The sequence below is a fragment of the Anguilla rostrata genome, chromosome 5, assembly GCF_018555375.3.
Source record: "Anguilla rostrata isolate EN2019 chromosome 5, ASM1855537v3, whole genome shotgun sequence".
Classification (NCBI taxonomy): domain Eukaryota; kingdom Metazoa; phylum Chordata; class Actinopteri; order Anguilliformes; family Anguillidae; genus Anguilla; species Anguilla rostrata.
In genome coordinates, this window is record NC_057937.1 from 19422223 (window position 1) to 19440246 (window position 18024).

Below are 18024 nucleotides of genomic sequence, written 5' to 3' on the forward strand. Positions count from 1 at the left end.
ATTATGATGGCCTGAATATTTAGAAAAAGTGCTTTAAATTCTACATGGTGAAATGTATAAAAATAGCATTAAACAGAAGCTGAGAATGTGCACTTTAACCACATGTGAATTGTTTGATTACAAATAAAAAATTGTGGAGTACAGAGCCAAATCAATAAATCATATGCATGTGCTATATGTATTTCATACGTAATACAGGTTGCATGCCTTAATTTTTGTTATACCATTAACAAATGGTATAACAAAAATGATACCTCTGTGTCCCCTGCAAAGAAACCTACACTACCACCATTTACACTGTAGTTTATAGACACATTTATTTTGTATTTTGTAAAATAAAAAGCATATTTTAGTCAATTTCTGCCTCTCCCAAAAGTAGGCCATCCCCTGTGTGAAATCTTGGAAATGGCCCCATTTCTGTGTGTTGGTTTCATGGCCAGTGTGCTGCATGTGTGTGGCATGTTCAGCATGTGTTTAGCATGTGTGCAATGTGTGTGCAGCGTTTAGCATGTACAGCATGACAGTTCTCACCAACAGTGCATTTGGAGAGCTCAACCACACCCTTACACAGGTCACCCAGTGGGTTGTCCTCTGTCCCCTGTAACAGAAATAAGAGGATGAATGCACACATATGCATGTACTTAAGTACTTCACAGTGTGAATACGCAAACACGCAAGCATTCTTTCAGTATCTACGCACAAACACATACACATATTTCTTTAATAACACACAATATATAATAATATATAAACACATAAACACTCCAGTATATAAACAAACAACAAGCATGTACACACACACGCACGCACTCTCTCTCTCTTCAGTCTCACCTGGTCTTTTGACTCCACATTCTTGTTGTTAGAGACCTCCTCCACATAGTTTGCAGGAAAAAAGTGCTGCAGCTTCCCTCCATAATCCCCCTTCCACCTGCAGTGGGCACCAGAGAGCTGTCAGCTGACTGAAGACTGTGTGCTGATTGGTAAGTTTGATCGGGATGCGCTGTAGTCTCACCAGCTGCTGGTGTCTCTGGTCACGTTATGAATGAAAGCTCCCTTGGAGAAACTGAGCTCATCTGCCCTACCTGCTCGGTAGTCATACAGTGCCTTCACAGTGCTCTGGGGCTGTGGACACACACACACACACACACACAGAAAAACACACAAGCACACATAGGCACAGATGCACACACATGCACACAAACAAGCACATATGAAAGTAAGAATGCACGTTTACACACACACACACACACGCATGCATGAATGCACACACATTCATACACATATGTGTATACACACACACACACACACACACACAGAAACATCAGAAGTTGTGGTTCAGTCACAATGCCCTGGGAAACAAAGATTTCACACTATTTACTTCACAGATTTATCTTTAGTCTGCATGATCAGTGTGATTACCAGCGGTAACACTGAATCACCATGGTTACAGTCAACAGCGGTAGCATCACATACCAGGGATGGCTCAATCTCGTTGGGTTCCACATACATCTTCAGCTCATAGATGGAGGTAGAGTTTTTTTCCTGCATACAGCAATGTCAAAACCATTACCCACAATCCCTTCACACACACACATACCTTACCCAAATACACTTCAGACAAACTGCTAGACACCCCTTCTCATACTGTCTCTCTTAGACATGCTCGCTCAGATAAAGACTAGTACGGTTCAGGTATCTTTCACTGGTAAGACTACTATTTGTAAAGTACTACAAAAAAGCTAATAATTTGTTAAAACCAAAAGACTGCACAGATAACAGTACCAATGATATCTCATTAACTTATGTAGTCCCTATCTCTGACATATTCCCTTAGACCCGCTCTCTCATGTCCTTTCTCTGAGATGCAGTCTGTTAGACATGTTCTTCAATATTTCTCTGAGACAGTCTGTCAGCCATTCTCTTCGCTCAGATGTCCTCTCTCAGATCCTTTCTCTGAGACAGTCTCTCAGACACACTCTCACAGATCCTTTATCTGAGACACCGTCTCTCAGACATTCTCTTAAGTCGCTTTTCCACCATATGGTACCGGTTCAACTCGACTCGACTCTACTCAACTTTTTTGTTTTTCCATTGGGCAAAAGTTGTGGATCGTACCTGGTACCTGGTACTTTTTTTGGTATCACCTCCGTCGAGGTTCCAAGCGAGCTGAGGCGATACCAAATGGTGACATGAAAACACTGCAGACCACTGATTGGTCAGAAATGACAGTTTCATGCGGCGTCCCTATGACGAGCAGCTACATTGACGGGGTACTATCTGCAGTGGAAAACGAAGTACCTGGTACCAAAAGCGAGTAGAGTCGAGTCGAGTTGAGCCGGGACCATGCGGTGGAAAAGCGGCTTTAGACCCTTTATCTGAGACGCTGTCTAACAGACACGCTCTTATAATCTTCTCTTTTGCTCGGCCCATGCCTCACCTTGCTGAACCGGGCCACCAGCTCCTCGGTAACGGGGTAGCGCAGTTTGATCTTGCGGTAGAGGGGCTTCTTACGGAAGTAGTTGACGAGCTCCACCAGGCTCTCAAACTCAGTGGAGGATCCCAGGACAAACATGGAGCCCTCCTTCTGAATACGGCAGTGCTTCACTTTACCGTCACCCCTGAATCACACAGCAAAACGTCACAACCAGTCACTTACAAATAAGAAACAGTGGCACACAAATAAAAGCCAATTACTCACAAAGAAGAACTAATCCCTCATAAATAAGAATACAGGGGGGTTCCGCCACAGCTACACAGCGTTTTGATACAAACACAGTGTGGACAAGGGCCTCTATCTCAAAGCGGGCTTGTTCAGCTTGTCCCCAGTAAGTACTTATAACTTTTAGCTGTGGCTAAGAGCCTCAAAAATGGTAATTTGTATGTTTTTTAGGATGTGATGTGACATGTAACTGCATAGCTAGCAATGTTACGTATCACACCACATCCTAAGGAAACAGCTACCTAGCTAACATTATTATGATAACTTAGCTGCTTTGAACTAAGATGCTTTTGACTAACATTATTAGCTATGATAGACCTAGCTGCTTTTAACTAATGTTAATGCTAGTTAAAAGCAGCTATCATAATAACACTAATTAAAAGCAGCTTTTTGCATGGGAACACAGAACACTTGGTTTTTGTCCTTGTTTTTCCCCCAGCTTACTATACAACAATGTTTCGGCATTTTTATAATCATGATAATATACTTATAATATGAACTCTACGGAACGCAACAGATTGTTTTCCCCCATCGTGAACGTGGCCTTCGTTGTGTGATGCGTAATGTACTATCTCTATTTTACTTTTTTACCAAAATGACACAGCTGACTATGGCAGCCTAAATCTGCTGACAAAGTTTTGGGTACAAGGCATTTTGGTTTCTTTTTGTACTCAAAAATATGACAGGAATCAGAACCACTGATTCGATAAACAGAATTAGAATGGAACCCGGAATCTATAAAATCTGAACAATACCAAACCCTAGTTTGGACAGACCCACAAAAGGTTTTGACATACTCAAAAAGCATTAGAGGAGGAACACACCCACACAGGGTTTGGACACACAGAAGTAGGATTTGGACCATTGACAGAAAATAAATGGATGAAGGGATGCTGCTATTTTCAGTGGGCGAGATGTGAGGCTGATCGTTTCTTTCGATCACTTTCTATTCAGCCTATTGTCCAGTGGACACTGTGAATGCACAAGACTGCATAGGCGCCAAGTCTCCAGTTTGTGATGCAAAAACATGTGCCTACACAATCAACATGGGAATGCAAAATCATCACCCTCCAATGTTCATTTTCTCTAGAAGGTAAATGGACTGCATTTATATAGCGCTTTTATCCAAAGCGCTTTACAATTGATGCCTCTCATTCGCCAGAGCAGTTAGGGGTTAGGTGTCTTGCTCAAGGACACTTTGACACGCCCAGGCCGGGGTTTGAACCGGCAACCTTCCGACTGCCAGACAATCGCTCTTACCTCCTGAGCCATGTCGCCCCAGAAGGGTCATACGATGAGATATAACGCTTCAGAAGTACTTTCATTTTCAATTTGAAGACAACCCAAAAATAATGGATTTCAATGAAGAGCTTCTCTCAACTGATCCTCTTGTGCTGAGGAGATAAAAACCTGGACCCCTGATTTGTACACACCCACACAGGAGTGGGATTTGGACACACCTACACAAGACCAGGAAACAGATAGGGAATGACGTACAGGAAAGAGGGAGGAGCCGCACCTGAATGTGATGGCAAAGGAGTCACCGGTCTCTCTCTGGCGGATGAGGAAGGCTCCGTCACGTGGGATATGCATCAGCATGTCCTCCGCCTCCCCTCTGCTCAGATTACTGTAGAACCAGCTGAATGACACAAACAGAAAGTTTACTGCACAAAACGTCACACAGACACAGACACGTATACTCACAGACACAGAGGTTAACACAAATACACTTGAGATACACACACAGAGTTTAAAACAGTACACATATGTATGCACCACACACACACACACACACACACATCTATACATAGCACACATACAGTACACAGGTTTAAACACACATACACACACACATGCACACGCAAACACACACACAAATCACAAAAAGGAAAAGGATAATATAAAGCGGTGTGTATGTATGTGTGTGTTTGTGTGTGTGTATGTGTGTTTGTGCGTGTGTGTGTGTGTGTATGTGTGTGTGTGTGTGTGTATGTGTGCATGTGTGTGTGTGTGCGTGTCTGTGTGTGTTTGTGTATGTGTGTGTGTGTGTGCGTGTGTTTGTGTGTGTGTAAGTATGTGTGTGTTTGTGTGTGTGTATGTATGTGTGTGTTTGTGTGTGTGTGTGTGTGTGCGTGTGTTTGTGCGTGTGTGTGTATTTGTGTGTATTTGTGTGTGCATGTGTGCCTTACTCACTTCTGTGTGACGTGCTGATTAGGGCGTGGCACGGCATCAGTGAGCCGGAGGTCGAACTCCATGCAGCGGAGGGGGTTCTGGCGATAGTGCTCCACCAGGCCGTACACACTGGAGAAGTGCAGGTTTTCCGTGAGGAAATACACCGTGTGTCCCTCCTCTGACCCGGAGCGAATTCGACAGTGCTGTACTCTCCCTCCACGCCTGCAAGAAACAGCATGCACATTAAATACTACAGCATAACCTTAATACGTCCCCTTTATCCTATATTATCACCATAAAATAACATACCCCCTCCAATATCACTCTAAATGACCCTATTCCCCTTAAATATCACCCTAAAAGATCCTATTCCTCTCCAATATCACCCTAAAAGAACCTAGCCCCTCCAATATCACCCTAAAATATCCTATTCCCCTCCAATATCACCCTAAAATATCCTATTCCCCTCCAATATCACCCTAAAATATCCTATTCCCCTCCAATATCACCCTAAAATATCCTATTCCTCTCCAATATCACCCTAAAAGACCCTATTCCTCTCCAATATCACCGTAAAAGATCCTAGTCCTCTCCAATATCACCCTAAAAGAACCTAGCCCCTCCAATATCACCCTAAAATATCCTATTCCCCTCCAATATCACCCTAAAGACCCTATTCCTCTCCAATATCACCCTAAAATATCCTATTCCCCTCCAATAGCACCCTAAAAGACCCTATCCCCCTCCAATATCACCATAAAAGACCCTATCCCCCTCCAATATCACCCTAGAATATCCTATTCCCCTCCAATATCACCCTAAAAGACCCTATCCCCCTCCAATATCACCCTAAAAGACCCTATTCCCCTCCAATATCACCCTAAAAGACCCTATTCCCCTCCAATATCACCCTAAAATATCCTATTCCCCTCCAACATCACCCTAAAATATCCTATTCCCCTCCAATATCACCCTAAAATAACCTATTCCTCTCCAATATCACCCTAAAAGACCCTATTCCTCTCCAATATCACCGTAAAAGATCCTAGTCCTCTCCAATATCACCCTAAAAGAACCTAGCCCCTCCAATATCACCCTAAAATATCCTATTCCCCTCCAATATCACCCTAACAACCCTATTCCTCTCCAATATCACCCTAAAAGACCCTATCCCCCTCCAATATCACCCTAAAAGACCCTATTCCCCTCCAATATCACCCTAAAAGACCCTATTCCCCTCCAATATCACTATAAAAGACCCTATTCCTCTCCAATATCACCCTAAAAGACCCTATTCCTCTCCAATATCACCATAAAACACCCGATCATCATCCAATATCAGCCCGCTACATCCATATGGCCCCCAAATATTATTCACAATACTCCAATATCACCCTAATGCAGGCTCGAACACCCAAACATCACTCTAATACCCCTTGATGAATATGTGTACGGGAGAGAGGGACCGGAGAGGTACCAGAAGGAGAGGGTGAAGTCCGTGACGAAGGTGTCGCTCTCCCGCACCAGAAAGGTCCCGTCGCGCCCCCCTGACTCGGCGCAGAATTCCTGCAGGAGGCGCTCTGCCGTCTGTCGGCCCTCTGACATGCGCCCGTGGAACCAGGGCTCGCCGCAATGCAGCTCCGTCGGCCTCATGCCCTGGACAGAAGGAAAGGAGGTGAGACGCACGCGGCCATTGCACCCTCAGGCAAGGTATCCACCTGAATGGCTCCAAGAAATATCCAATTGCATAAATGGACTGCATGCTAAAAATTTAAACTGGGTAAGTCACCCTGGATAAATGTATGAATGTAGAAGATTTCAAAAGTAAAAGATGATAATAGCTTTGCATTGCATTGGTGCATTGCTCCTCCCTGTCCTCTAAGGCAATCTCCTGCTTCTCCTCCAACAAGCAGACTTCCACTGTTAGAAAACATACACTTGATCTGTACAAACGCGATTTTGGAAACTGGTGGTTAAAAGAGCCAAACAGGTCACATGTTGAGAGCACTCACACCCCTCAAGTGTCCGCAACATATTTCCAACATGGACAGGTTTCATGGATCCAAGCAGGTATCTGATTGTATCTTTATACCACTGCTGTATTTACTGAATTTCTATGATTGTGCTGAGTGTGAAATTAGAAACTGTGGGAGAAACTGGTTTTCATTCAGGGACAGAAATTCAAGGACAGTGTGCAGAGGGAGACCAGAGAAGACAGACAGGAGACAGTAGACTAGAGACAGGACTTTGCATAGCACTGCCCTGCACTGACACCTTCTTCCCTCACTGCATGGAAATATCCAGACTAATACATGAATCCACTGAGGAGAAGGTAGCACTAACTCGCTCTTCATGCAAATTAGCTAGCAGATATTTTAATAATATTCTTCTGTGTTCCTTTGTCTGTTAATGCTGTTCTGCTGCACCTGAAACATTGTAACCATGTTTCATAGTCTGAGTGAAGTTTGGTCTACAAGATCTTAAATTCTGTCAGATTACTACATATAAGTAATCAGCCACTGTAGAAAAAATATATTCAACAATGGTAAGCCACACAGTTAAGAAACCAGAAAATGCTAAACACTGTGTGAGAGAAACCTGGAACAGCAGGAAATAGTCATATACTTCTAGTAGACAAATTCCTCCTACTTCTCAAACGGCTGGACTCTTCCCATTCCGGTCAGTCTAAAATACCAACTCATCTCAACCCTCTAACATGCAGACTCCTCTCAGTCTTCTAAGATGCAGGCTCCTCCCCCAACTCACCTTTCTGGGCTCATCCTCCTCCTCTTCATACTCCTCAGCATAGTACAACTTATCATCTGAGATCACGGAGTAGTGTCGGTTCCATTGCTGAGAGCACAGGCACAAGCACCAAAAACCGTTAATCTCCCCATACCCCAGAGCCATGACACTGTAAGTGTGCTTGAACACCTCTCTTATCCTAAGCTGTGCAGTACCGAGCTGTGTGCAGTGCACTCCACAGACAGACTCTCTATGGTCTTTGAGGGATACATTCGTGACATTTGTCACACCTGTAGGACAGAAACAGTTTTAATATTGTAGCAATACGCTCCTGGGGCTGCCTAACTGCCCCACTAATGCTGAATTCATCTTTAGTGCAGTGATTAGTGCCGCCACCTTTCCCCCAGGAGACCCAAATTGGAGCCTCGCCAGATCCCTGCTGTAACACTGGTGTCAGAAGTGGGAATGCGGAGGTTGGGGCCTCAATGGACGGGGGGGGGGGGGCTGCCTACTGCCTAGCCTGTGAGTGAGGGCTAGTATTGTTCCAGATTGAACAAACAAATCTTTTAGAATGATTCATTTATAAACTCGGTACATACCAAACTGTCAATGGCAAGTACTGAAACTAAATTTCAGCTCCTGGAATTCAATTCAAGATCCATTAATTTATCTAATTCCAATGTGTCCAATTATTGAACGGTGAACTAATTCACCTCATTGTCGAACAACACTGTTGCAATCACGTGCTAATTATGAAACATTGGCAATGGTGAATTAAATGAATTTGTCTCGTTTTTATTATTTTTGTTTTATTTGACTATTTATTCATATTGAAAATTCATGTGTACTGTAACTTGTGAAATAAAACTGTTTTGTCATAAATTAGCTTTTTCAAAACTACAGTTCTTCAGGTCATTGAATGAGCTTTCATTTGCTAAGGAATATCTATGATGCACTGGCAATCTCTGTCTTTATGCACTTTCGCCAAATTTGTGCACCTGCATTTGTTATTCTAAAATGTGTTTGGGACGTTTCTGGGCATAAAGAGTTAACCTTGGAATTGCTTTTCCTCGGTGGTGGCAGCTGAAGTTCACGAAGGGGATGAAAACAAATCCTGCATAGTATGCCTTTCATTTTGAAATTGCCCCAGCAGCAATGCTCATTTTAATTATTACCGGTTTATCTGACCTTTCATGCACCTTCATCCTCAAAGATCCCACTGGTTGGTTATTTGGGAGTTCACTATATGCAAAACATAACTTAATAACAAAAACAAGCTAAAGTTGGTATTTAGCTGAGACAGTACATATTACTTGGATAATTTCACAATTCTTGTTCGGTGGAAGATAAATCAGGGACTCATTTGGGGAATCACTAAAGTTCCTGATAGTTCCTGATAGTTCCTCTACTGTTGCACAGCATTAACAGGCTAAGCTCTCCTGTTTACTGGTGACAGACGGTTGGTGATACCACCCTGCTGCTCAGTGCTGCTTAGACGGGTCTGTACCTGGTCCACAGGGTCCCAGATGTACAGGTCTCCCTGCTTTTCCCCCTTCCGCAGGTCTCCCCGGCAAAAGGTGGCATTTGTGCGGTCCAGACCATCTGCTATGCTCAGCTTCTTGTGCTGTACAGGGAGACCCAGCAACTGGTGAACGCAGAGAGACTGCACAGGTGTACGCGCATTTCATAGAGACTGCACAGGTGTACGCACATTTCAGAGAGACTGCACTGATGTACATATATTTCACAGAGAGACTGCACAGGTGTATGTGCATTTGACAGAGAGACTACGCAGATGTACATACATTTCAACATTTCAGAGAAACCGCACAGGTGCACATACATTTCACAGAGACTGCACAGGTGTACGTCCATTTCACAGAGAGACTACGCAGATGTACATACATTTCAACATTTCAGAGAAACTGCACAGGTGCACATACATTTCATAGAGACTGCACAGGTGTACGTGCATTTCAGACTGCAGGTGTGCACATATTTTACAGAGACTGAATAGGTGCAGTCTATGTGAATATGTGTTTATCTGTACATTGATGCACACAGTCACATACATGTTCACACATATTTCACAGATAGACTGCACTAGTGTACACATACAATATTTCACACACAGACATGACAACCTCTCTGTACCCTGTCGCCCACGGCATGACCTGTGACCTCTCACACAGTCCCACCCCTCTTCCCCTCCTCTCCTGGCCCCACCTTTAATATGATCTTGCCCTTGAGCTGCGTGGGAGAGGGCAGCTGATCAGCGATGAGCTCCACGGGTTCGGTCAGCAGCTTGTCCTGGAACACGTCCCGGAAGATCCGCGCCATCTGCCTCTGCTGGTCGACGCTGCAGTGCTCCTCGATGGACAGCACCAGCGGGTATCTGACACGGGCACATCGTTCATTCAACGCTAGTGCAACGTTGAGAGACTGAACGCACACTGAGTGCGGCAGTATTAAAGGAAACCTTAACCACTTACTTACTCAGTTTCATAACATTCTAATTATGGCCCTGGATTATGTTCTGTCTTTTGCATTTGAGACAAGAGTAGAGAAAACCTTACATATTAAGAATGAGAGCAAAAGAATACATAATAACAACAGCAGACCATTCAGCACATGCAGGCTTGTCAAAAAATAAGTTTTCATGCTCATTTTAATAGGGGATACATGCTTCTGTCCAGCAAAGCAAAAACAATGTTAGTGATATGGCCACAAAAACAATGTGGCCATATTATTTACTGAGTCACCAGACAGTTTTTGTATGTTGCTTTGGCCAGCAAATAGTGGATAGTGGTGCCTCATGAACTACTTCACTGCATCTCTGCAGGACATTCAGCTTACAGCCATTTGGTCTGAGTATACTGTTCCTCTGCGAGGTATGTAATTAGATTACTATGGGTGGACCATTGTGGATGGTCTTGCGAAGCACTAGGAAACAACCATTGCAGCTTTTCTTGGCTTATGCCCTGCCTTGCATTTACCAGGTGTACTTGTGTACTCTGTTCAATACATTCAATTAAACAGAATTCAGTTGTTTCTCATAAGTTAAAATTCCAGCAATATGTAAAGTTAGTTCTCTTATTTATTCTGTGATTTCAACACCTTTCCACTACTCTTTGCTACGTCTTCTCCTGACAGTAAACAGCACTAAAATGGTGCCCATTTTTGTCAAATTGGATTGATGGGTGGGTGGGCGGAGCTTCAAGTCAGCAGCATGTCAGGGATGGAGGACTGATGGTCTGATGTTGATGTTCTGATGTGAACATGTTTACCAGGGTCTAACCCCTGACCACACAGGGCACCATCTTTAAAAGCTCAAAAGCAGCGCTGTATCACAGATTCTACACAACAACCAGATACACAGCTCTGTATCCGTAACACTGAAATTTCAATCTACCATCGAAGCCCAATCATTCCAATCTGATGCACATTCAGAAAATTCTTCAAGGTCCATAATAGAGTAAAACTGGGTGGCAATGAACGTTTAGTACTGTAGTACAGAACCAGACACTCCATAAGCGAAGACAGTACCAGGTGAGGTGCACTCACTCAGATGCAACAAAGGCGTGCTCGTTAATGGCCTTCACCACATCCTCGAACTTGATCTTGGTGGTCCTGGTCCAGCCGTGGTAGATAATGGGCTCACCTGGACCGTCCCAGCAGTCCACTGAAGCCAAAGCAGAAAACACTGAGTGTTAAGCCACTTGTTTAACTACGCTTTTTAAAACTTAGTGAGCAATTTAAAAAAATGGAATAACAGAGGAGAGAGTATGACATAGTCCATAGGGCAGTTGGCTCCCATATCTCAACCCATGTTGAGGTTTTAAGTTATTATTTATTTAAATAATTCAATTATTATTATTACTATGTACCAAAGTATGGCCATTAAATTTCCTTCCTTGGCATTTTCTGCACTGTGATCCCATATCTATCTGTAACCCTCTCTGCTTTCCTCATCTGAATAAAATAAAAAAATACATAAGGGGGCAAACCTTCCACCCTCCTTACTGCATAAACATGCACTTACAGTATCCGACATGTCTTACATCAGAAAGGTGGAGGTGCAGTTTAGGAGAACAGAGAGGCGCTTACACTCTATGCATCGGCAGCCCAGGCGCAGGCATCGCACATAGGCCTCAGTGGACGACTCGCTCCGCAACTGGTCCCCTGTCAAGTACCTACAGGAAACAGGCTGCACCTTCATAACATTACACAAGCAATGGGAGACTATTATACCTCCCACACAAGCTACAGGAAAAGTCACAGCACCAATGGCGAGGCACAAGGAAACAGGTCAACCTCTCAAACAAGCTACAGACAAGGCCATATCAGCACAGAGAGTGGTGGTAAATCACTGATGCAATAGATGCATGAAACATGTCAGTGTCGCACAGAAGCTAAGAAATGTTCCATTATCACAAAAAAACCATTGTTTCACATTAGCTGCAGAAAATGCCGCAATAAACTGTGAAGTGCATTACAAGAAACGCATCGCTAGCATCAAAGGGAACTAACACAACAAACCACAAGCTACAGGACCAGCATTATTAAAACTGTTCAGAAGATTCATCCACAGCCAGCAAGCATGAAGGGTCCTGCTAGCTCACATTAGTGGCCCACTATACAGCTCTTTGCAAATCGGCACTACAGTGGCCCGCCAGTGAATAACTGAGGCAAAGCGGTCAATGCCGAAGCACTGCCAATTTGCAAAATGCTAGCAGCTCAACAGCAGTCGCCGATGACGGTCCGATAGGTAACGTCACCCTCATGCTCAGCTGCACTGTCGTTTTGTACTGACGTGTTGTGGGAGGAGTTTATCCAGTAGTGGGACAGCGGATTGTTCATGTCCAGGGTGCAAACATCTGAGAACTTCTCATCCCAGATAGAATTCTCCTTGGAGAACAGGAAGTTGAGGAACTGCACGGAGACAGGAGACAACGGCAGAGGATATTTTCACAAAGTGTTGAACTGGCAAAAAACAAAGATGTGATTTTTCCTGATTTTCCTTCATTAAGAAGGACCAGGAAATCCTCATTTTCATACCCTACATTGGGGTTTCCCAGGCTCAGTCCAGGGGCTCCCCTGCATAGGCTAGCTTTTGTTTCTGCCAGTCTCCTGACCAGTAAAGAATGCGGAAAACGTGTGCTCAAGGTCTTCCATAATCTTTTCTGTAAACTTATTTACACAGTGGAACACAGGTTCATTTTCTACAAATCGTTTAGTTTCAGGGTTCCAGGTGTCCATACTTTCAGCAATTAGGACCCTGCTGATTTAACCTGTTCTTCTGTTATCATTTAAAATATTAATATAAAATATAAGTTTTGTGCATCTCCAGAACCTTTGTCAGGTGTGCAAATCATTCTTATCAATACAAATTCTGGAACTTAAAAACAAAAATCACAAATAACAAAAACTAAATTAAGACGTTGGCCTGACTGATTAAAGGTCCTGGGAGGTGAATATGGAACATTTATTCATGACATAGATGCCTGTTTCTGACATTATGTGTCCAAACATTTATCATCACAGAACAGGTATCACAGCAGGCATGTAAGTATCTAGCCATTGTACTGTAGCAATAAAAAGTCCGCAGTGATTTCTCAGACCTCACTTCGAACACTGCGTGCAGCTCTGGGCACCCTACTACAAGAAAAGTGTATAATCTCTGGAAAAACTACAAAGAAAGGCTACTAAATTGATGAAGCAAATGTTGTGAGTAAAGACTTAATCTCTTCAGGCATAGTAAAATAAGACCAATGGGGTGGTTTGATTGAGGTTTTTAAGATCATATAAGGGTTCAAAAAAGTGAATTACAACAGATACTTCAGGTTCTGCCAGTAGAACAAGGGGACATACAATTAGTGAAAGCTAATTGAGTGATTGGCACTGCATGCTTCTGAATCGAGACTGGAGGTTGTGGTAATGAGCTGATATATTTACGATTGGGCATCCTAAATTGGTCATTTTTTTAAATTCTCACAGATAATGCAAAGGTACTTTACACAGTGACAATACAGATAAAAGCATACATACATATAACACTCTAAACACAAAGGCAGAATGCACACATACCTCGCCGACTGTGAACTCAGGGTCATTAGTCTTCCTCATCGTGTCATCAATGAAGGTTGTCATCAGCTCCCTCACCTGGTTCAGGTCATTCGCCCAAGACTCCTGAGCGAGAGAGAGAGAGAGCAATAACACATCTGATTAAAATTAAATAAAAACATTATCAAATGTGATAATGACTTATATATACATTCCCCCTTTGGAGTCACCTTACTACAATGAAAACTTTCTTGAAAATCTCCATAAAGAGATCACACATTACCAGGCCCTGGGTAATGTCCTATTGATCGGAGATTTGAATGCCAGAACAGGATCTGAGCCTGACATAGATTCTACTGGCAATAATCATATCTTCAGACAGCCCTCTCTATACTTCACCCCTACCGTTATTCCCAGAAATAATCCTGACCATATTTGTAACAAAAATGGGAAAGAGTTGGGGCATCTCTGTCGCTCCCTAGGTCTGTACATGCTTAATGGCAGGATCAAAGGGGACACTTTAGGGAGGTTCACATATTGTTCAGCTCTTGGGAATAGTGCAGTTGACTATGCCATTACTGACATGAACCACTCCTATATTAGGGCATTCACTGTCAGACCACAAACACCACTAACAGACCACTGTCAGATAAATGTATATCTAAAAAGAATTATAGAACAAATAGCAGAGTCTGAGCCCTGTGAACAAGACAGATTAAACAAGTCATATCGATAGGCTCCTGACAATGAAGTCAAATTCAGAAGTGTAATAAGTTCACCTGAAACTACTAACATTATTAACACCTTTCTCTTAACAACAAAGCCAATTAGGCATAAATATGGCTGTAACAAAAATTAACAATATATATCATAAATCAGCCAATAAAGCAGGTCTTACTAAAAACAGCTCTGCATCCAAACAAAGACTAAAAGAAGAGTGGTTTGATAAGGACTGCAGAAATATCAGGAAAGAATTAAGATTTGACCACAAAAACACCGTCAGCCTTCAAACAGAAATTGCGACAAAATTATGTTGAAAAACTAAGAGTACAAAAAGACCCAAAAAGAAAAGAAAAGGATACATTATAATAAAAAACTACAAGAAATTGAAGACTCCATTGATCAAAATCAGTTCTGGAAAAAATGGAACAAATTGAACAAAAAAACCCAGACAATTTGGCTTTACAAAATTGCAATATTTGGAAAAATCATTTTGAAAACGTTTATGAGCAAACTTCACCTAATAATCTAAATTTTAATAAAAATTTTTTTCAGGGATGCAGCTTGTCACCAACTCTCTTTAATATCTATATTAATGAGTTAGTGGTGCTGTTGGACCAATCTGCTACCCCTGGCCTAAGCCTAAACAACAAGGAAGTTAAATTCTTGCTCTATGCGGATGACCTAGTGTTGCTGTCGCCCACAGAACAAGGGCTACAGCAGCATTTGGATTTGCTAGAGCAATACTGTCAGAACTGGGCACTGACAGTAAACTTAAAAAAATCTAAAATAATGATATTCCAAAAGAAACCCAGATCTCAGGAAACCAGACATGTGTTCACTCCAGGAAACTGGTCTATGACTACCTGGGGCTCAAAATAAGCGCCTCAGATAACTTTGGTCTGGCAGTGAATACACTAAAAGAAAAAGCCTGCAGAGCCTTTCATGCAATTAGAAGAAAATTTCACAAAATAGACATGTCAATTAGAATTTGGCTTAAAATCTTTGACACTGTAATCCAACCAATTGCCTTATATGGAAGTGAAGTATGGGGTCCACTCAGTTATCACAACTACACTAGGTGGGACAAGCATCCTATCGAGGCCTTGCATCCAGTATTTTGCCGAATAATACTAAACATCCAAAAGAAAACACCCACCAATGCATGCAGGGCAGAATTAGGCAGATACCCATTGGTAATTAACATTAAAAAAGAGCACTTAAATTTTGGATGCACCTTAAATCAAGTCCCCAAGACACAATGCAATTTCAAGCACTGAAAACCCAAAAAGAGTCCTCTCAGTTAGCTGGTCATGAGACTCACTAACCAACTAAAACCAAACACTGACCAAACTCAGACCAGCACTTCTTTGCAACCAGAAATTAGAGTAAACCAAATAATTAAACAAACAAAAGATGCCTATCTGGAACATTGGAACAATGAAACCAAAACACAAAACAAACTTAATTGCTACTTGGCCCTAAACCGAGAATACAATTTGGCAGAGAACCTCTTCTCTGTCAGAGACACAAAGCAGAGACAAATACTGACCAAGTACAGGCTCAGTGACCATACCTTAGCAATTGAAAAAGGAAGGCACAAAAAAACATGGGTACCGAAAGACAAGCGAATATGTGGTCACTGTAAGACAGGAGAGGTGGAAACAGAGATGCACTTCCTCCTTACTTGCACAAAATATTTACAAATGAGAAAAAAATACTTCCACAAATTATAAATAATTTTAATTTCATCTCTAAAGAAAGAAAAATGTGCAATTCTTCTTGGGGAAGCAACAACAGCCCCAATTGCTGCCCAGTTCATTTCAGCCTGGCATAGCCTGAGCGACAGTGAGTGACCACCCACCCCATATAAACATGTAAATATTTATTGATTTACTTATGCTGTTATTGTTATATGTTGTTACATCTATCATCATAATTTTAATATTGTTATTTTGTATATTTTATATATATATGTATGCTTTGCCAATAATTAAATTTGTGCCAATAAAGCAACTTGAATTGAATTGAATTGAATTGAATTGAGAGAGAGAGAGAGGGAGAGAGAGAGTGAGAGGGAGCAAGGGGAAGAGAAAACAAGGGGACATAGTGAGACAGCAAGCAATTACACCTATACATTTTGAATCAGTGCATAAGGCTCTGATGTTTTCTGAAAGGCACCATATGAATAAAAAGCAGAATAGGACTTTTACTGTTGTAAATCAACAGTAGAGCAAGACAACACAGAAATGCCCAAGCTAAAGGACAAAAATATAACCAAAGTGGTGATTCGTGCAGAGGGGGAAAGTCCCATACTGACAGCAACTGAGTATGCTACTGATTATTAACAGAATGCAGCTGTGAAAATCATCACTGGTGTGTACATCTTCCTACTAAATAAGATTTTATTTGAAGTTCTAAGCATTGTCCAGCTCCATACATAAGTTAACCGGTATAACTTTCTTATATAGTGTATTTGTACAGGTTACGATGGTGTTATCACACACTAGCTTGCAACTGTCTTTAAGTAGAGGATAAACTAAATTAAAACATTTTTTTTTCTTTGAAAATCTAGCAATCTGCTGTCAGTTCATACAGGGCTGCTTTCACATAGCTAATACAGTTTGGGAAATGCCTATTCAGCAGTCATAAGTTCAAGCAACGCACCCAATGCAACAGACCAAAGGTAATTCTTGATAACGATTATTAATATTGTTTTAGCAGGGCAAATAGCTAAATGATAAATAATAATACATAATTTAGATAAAACCTGTCTTATTCGTAGGTAGAATGGGTAGGTAGAATGCACAAAGTAGCTACACTGTGAATGATTAGCATTAAAGGAAATAAAACTTCCATGGACGCACTGTGGCGATCTAACCACGTGGTGGCTGTCTTACTTCCTCTAAGCTTGTTTCTCAGTGTTCTGTGGATTATTCATTCTCCCAAACAAATAACTCTCAGTTATTTGTATAACTGTAGATAGCTTCACTGAGCTGTGCTGGGGAATTTGCGTGTAGTGAAATCCAATATTTAAATTTGAGCATTTGATTGACATGTGACTGGTCTTGACCGGTACAGTAGTCAGATCGAAGGTCAAGTTTGCCACTGAGAGATGCCTATAGGGTTCAAATGAGGAGAGTCTTGCCCGGTTAAGTTTATAGTATGGTTTCAAAACTATATTTACACTGCCTGGCCAAAAAAAAAGTCACTGTTTGGATTTTTTTGGACAGTGCCCACTGTACAAGTCTCTGGAGGCAGCGTTATGATCTGGGGCTGCTTCAATTGGACAGGTCTAAGCTCAGCAACATTATGCGGCAATAAAATGAAGTCAGCTGAGTACCTGAATGTACTGAATGACCAGGTTATCCCATCAATGGATTTTTTCTTCCCTGACGGCATGGGCATATTCCAGGACGACGATGCCAAGATTCATCATTCATGCTCCCAGAACCACCGAAAGAGTGGTTCTGGGAGCATGAGGAATCATTTTCACACGTAAATTGGCCACCACGGAGTCCTGACCTTAACCCCATTGAAAGTCTTTGGGATGTGCTGGAGAAGACTTTACGGAGTGGTTCAACTCTCCCGTCATCAATACAAGA

At 42.1% G+C, this 18024-nt stretch overlaps 1 protein-coding gene across 1 annotated transcript in view; it reads right to left on the minus strand.

Moving 5' to 3' along the window:
- Positions 1–18024, minus strand: part of plcg2 (phospholipase C, gamma 2) — a 51576-nt gene that overhangs the window by 10705 nt on the left and 22847 nt on the right. Inside the window, exons 10-24 of the mRNA XM_064335517.1 lie at positions 13724–13825; positions 12450–12568; positions 11744–11829; positions 11201–11318; positions 9863–10031; positions 9144–9260; positions 7658–7744; positions 6369–6547; positions 4913–5113; positions 4239–4358; positions 2438–2618; positions 1474–1542; positions 1013–1122; positions 832–928; positions 532–598 (exon numbers count right to left, since the gene is read on the minus strand). Coding sequence (XP_064191587.1) covers positions 532–598; positions 832–928; positions 1013–1122; positions 1474–1542; positions 2438–2618; positions 4239–4358; positions 4913–5113; positions 6369–6547; positions 7658–7744; positions 9144–9260; positions 9863–10031; positions 11201–11318; positions 11744–11829; positions 12450–12568; positions 13724–13825 — 1822 coding nt within the window. The remainder of the gene's footprint in view (positions 1–531; positions 599–831; positions 929–1012; positions 1123–1473; positions 1543–2437; positions 2619–4238; positions 4359–4912; positions 5114–6368; positions 6548–7657; positions 7745–9143; positions 9261–9862; positions 10032–11200; positions 11319–11743; positions 11830–12449; positions 12569–13723; positions 13826–18024) is intronic.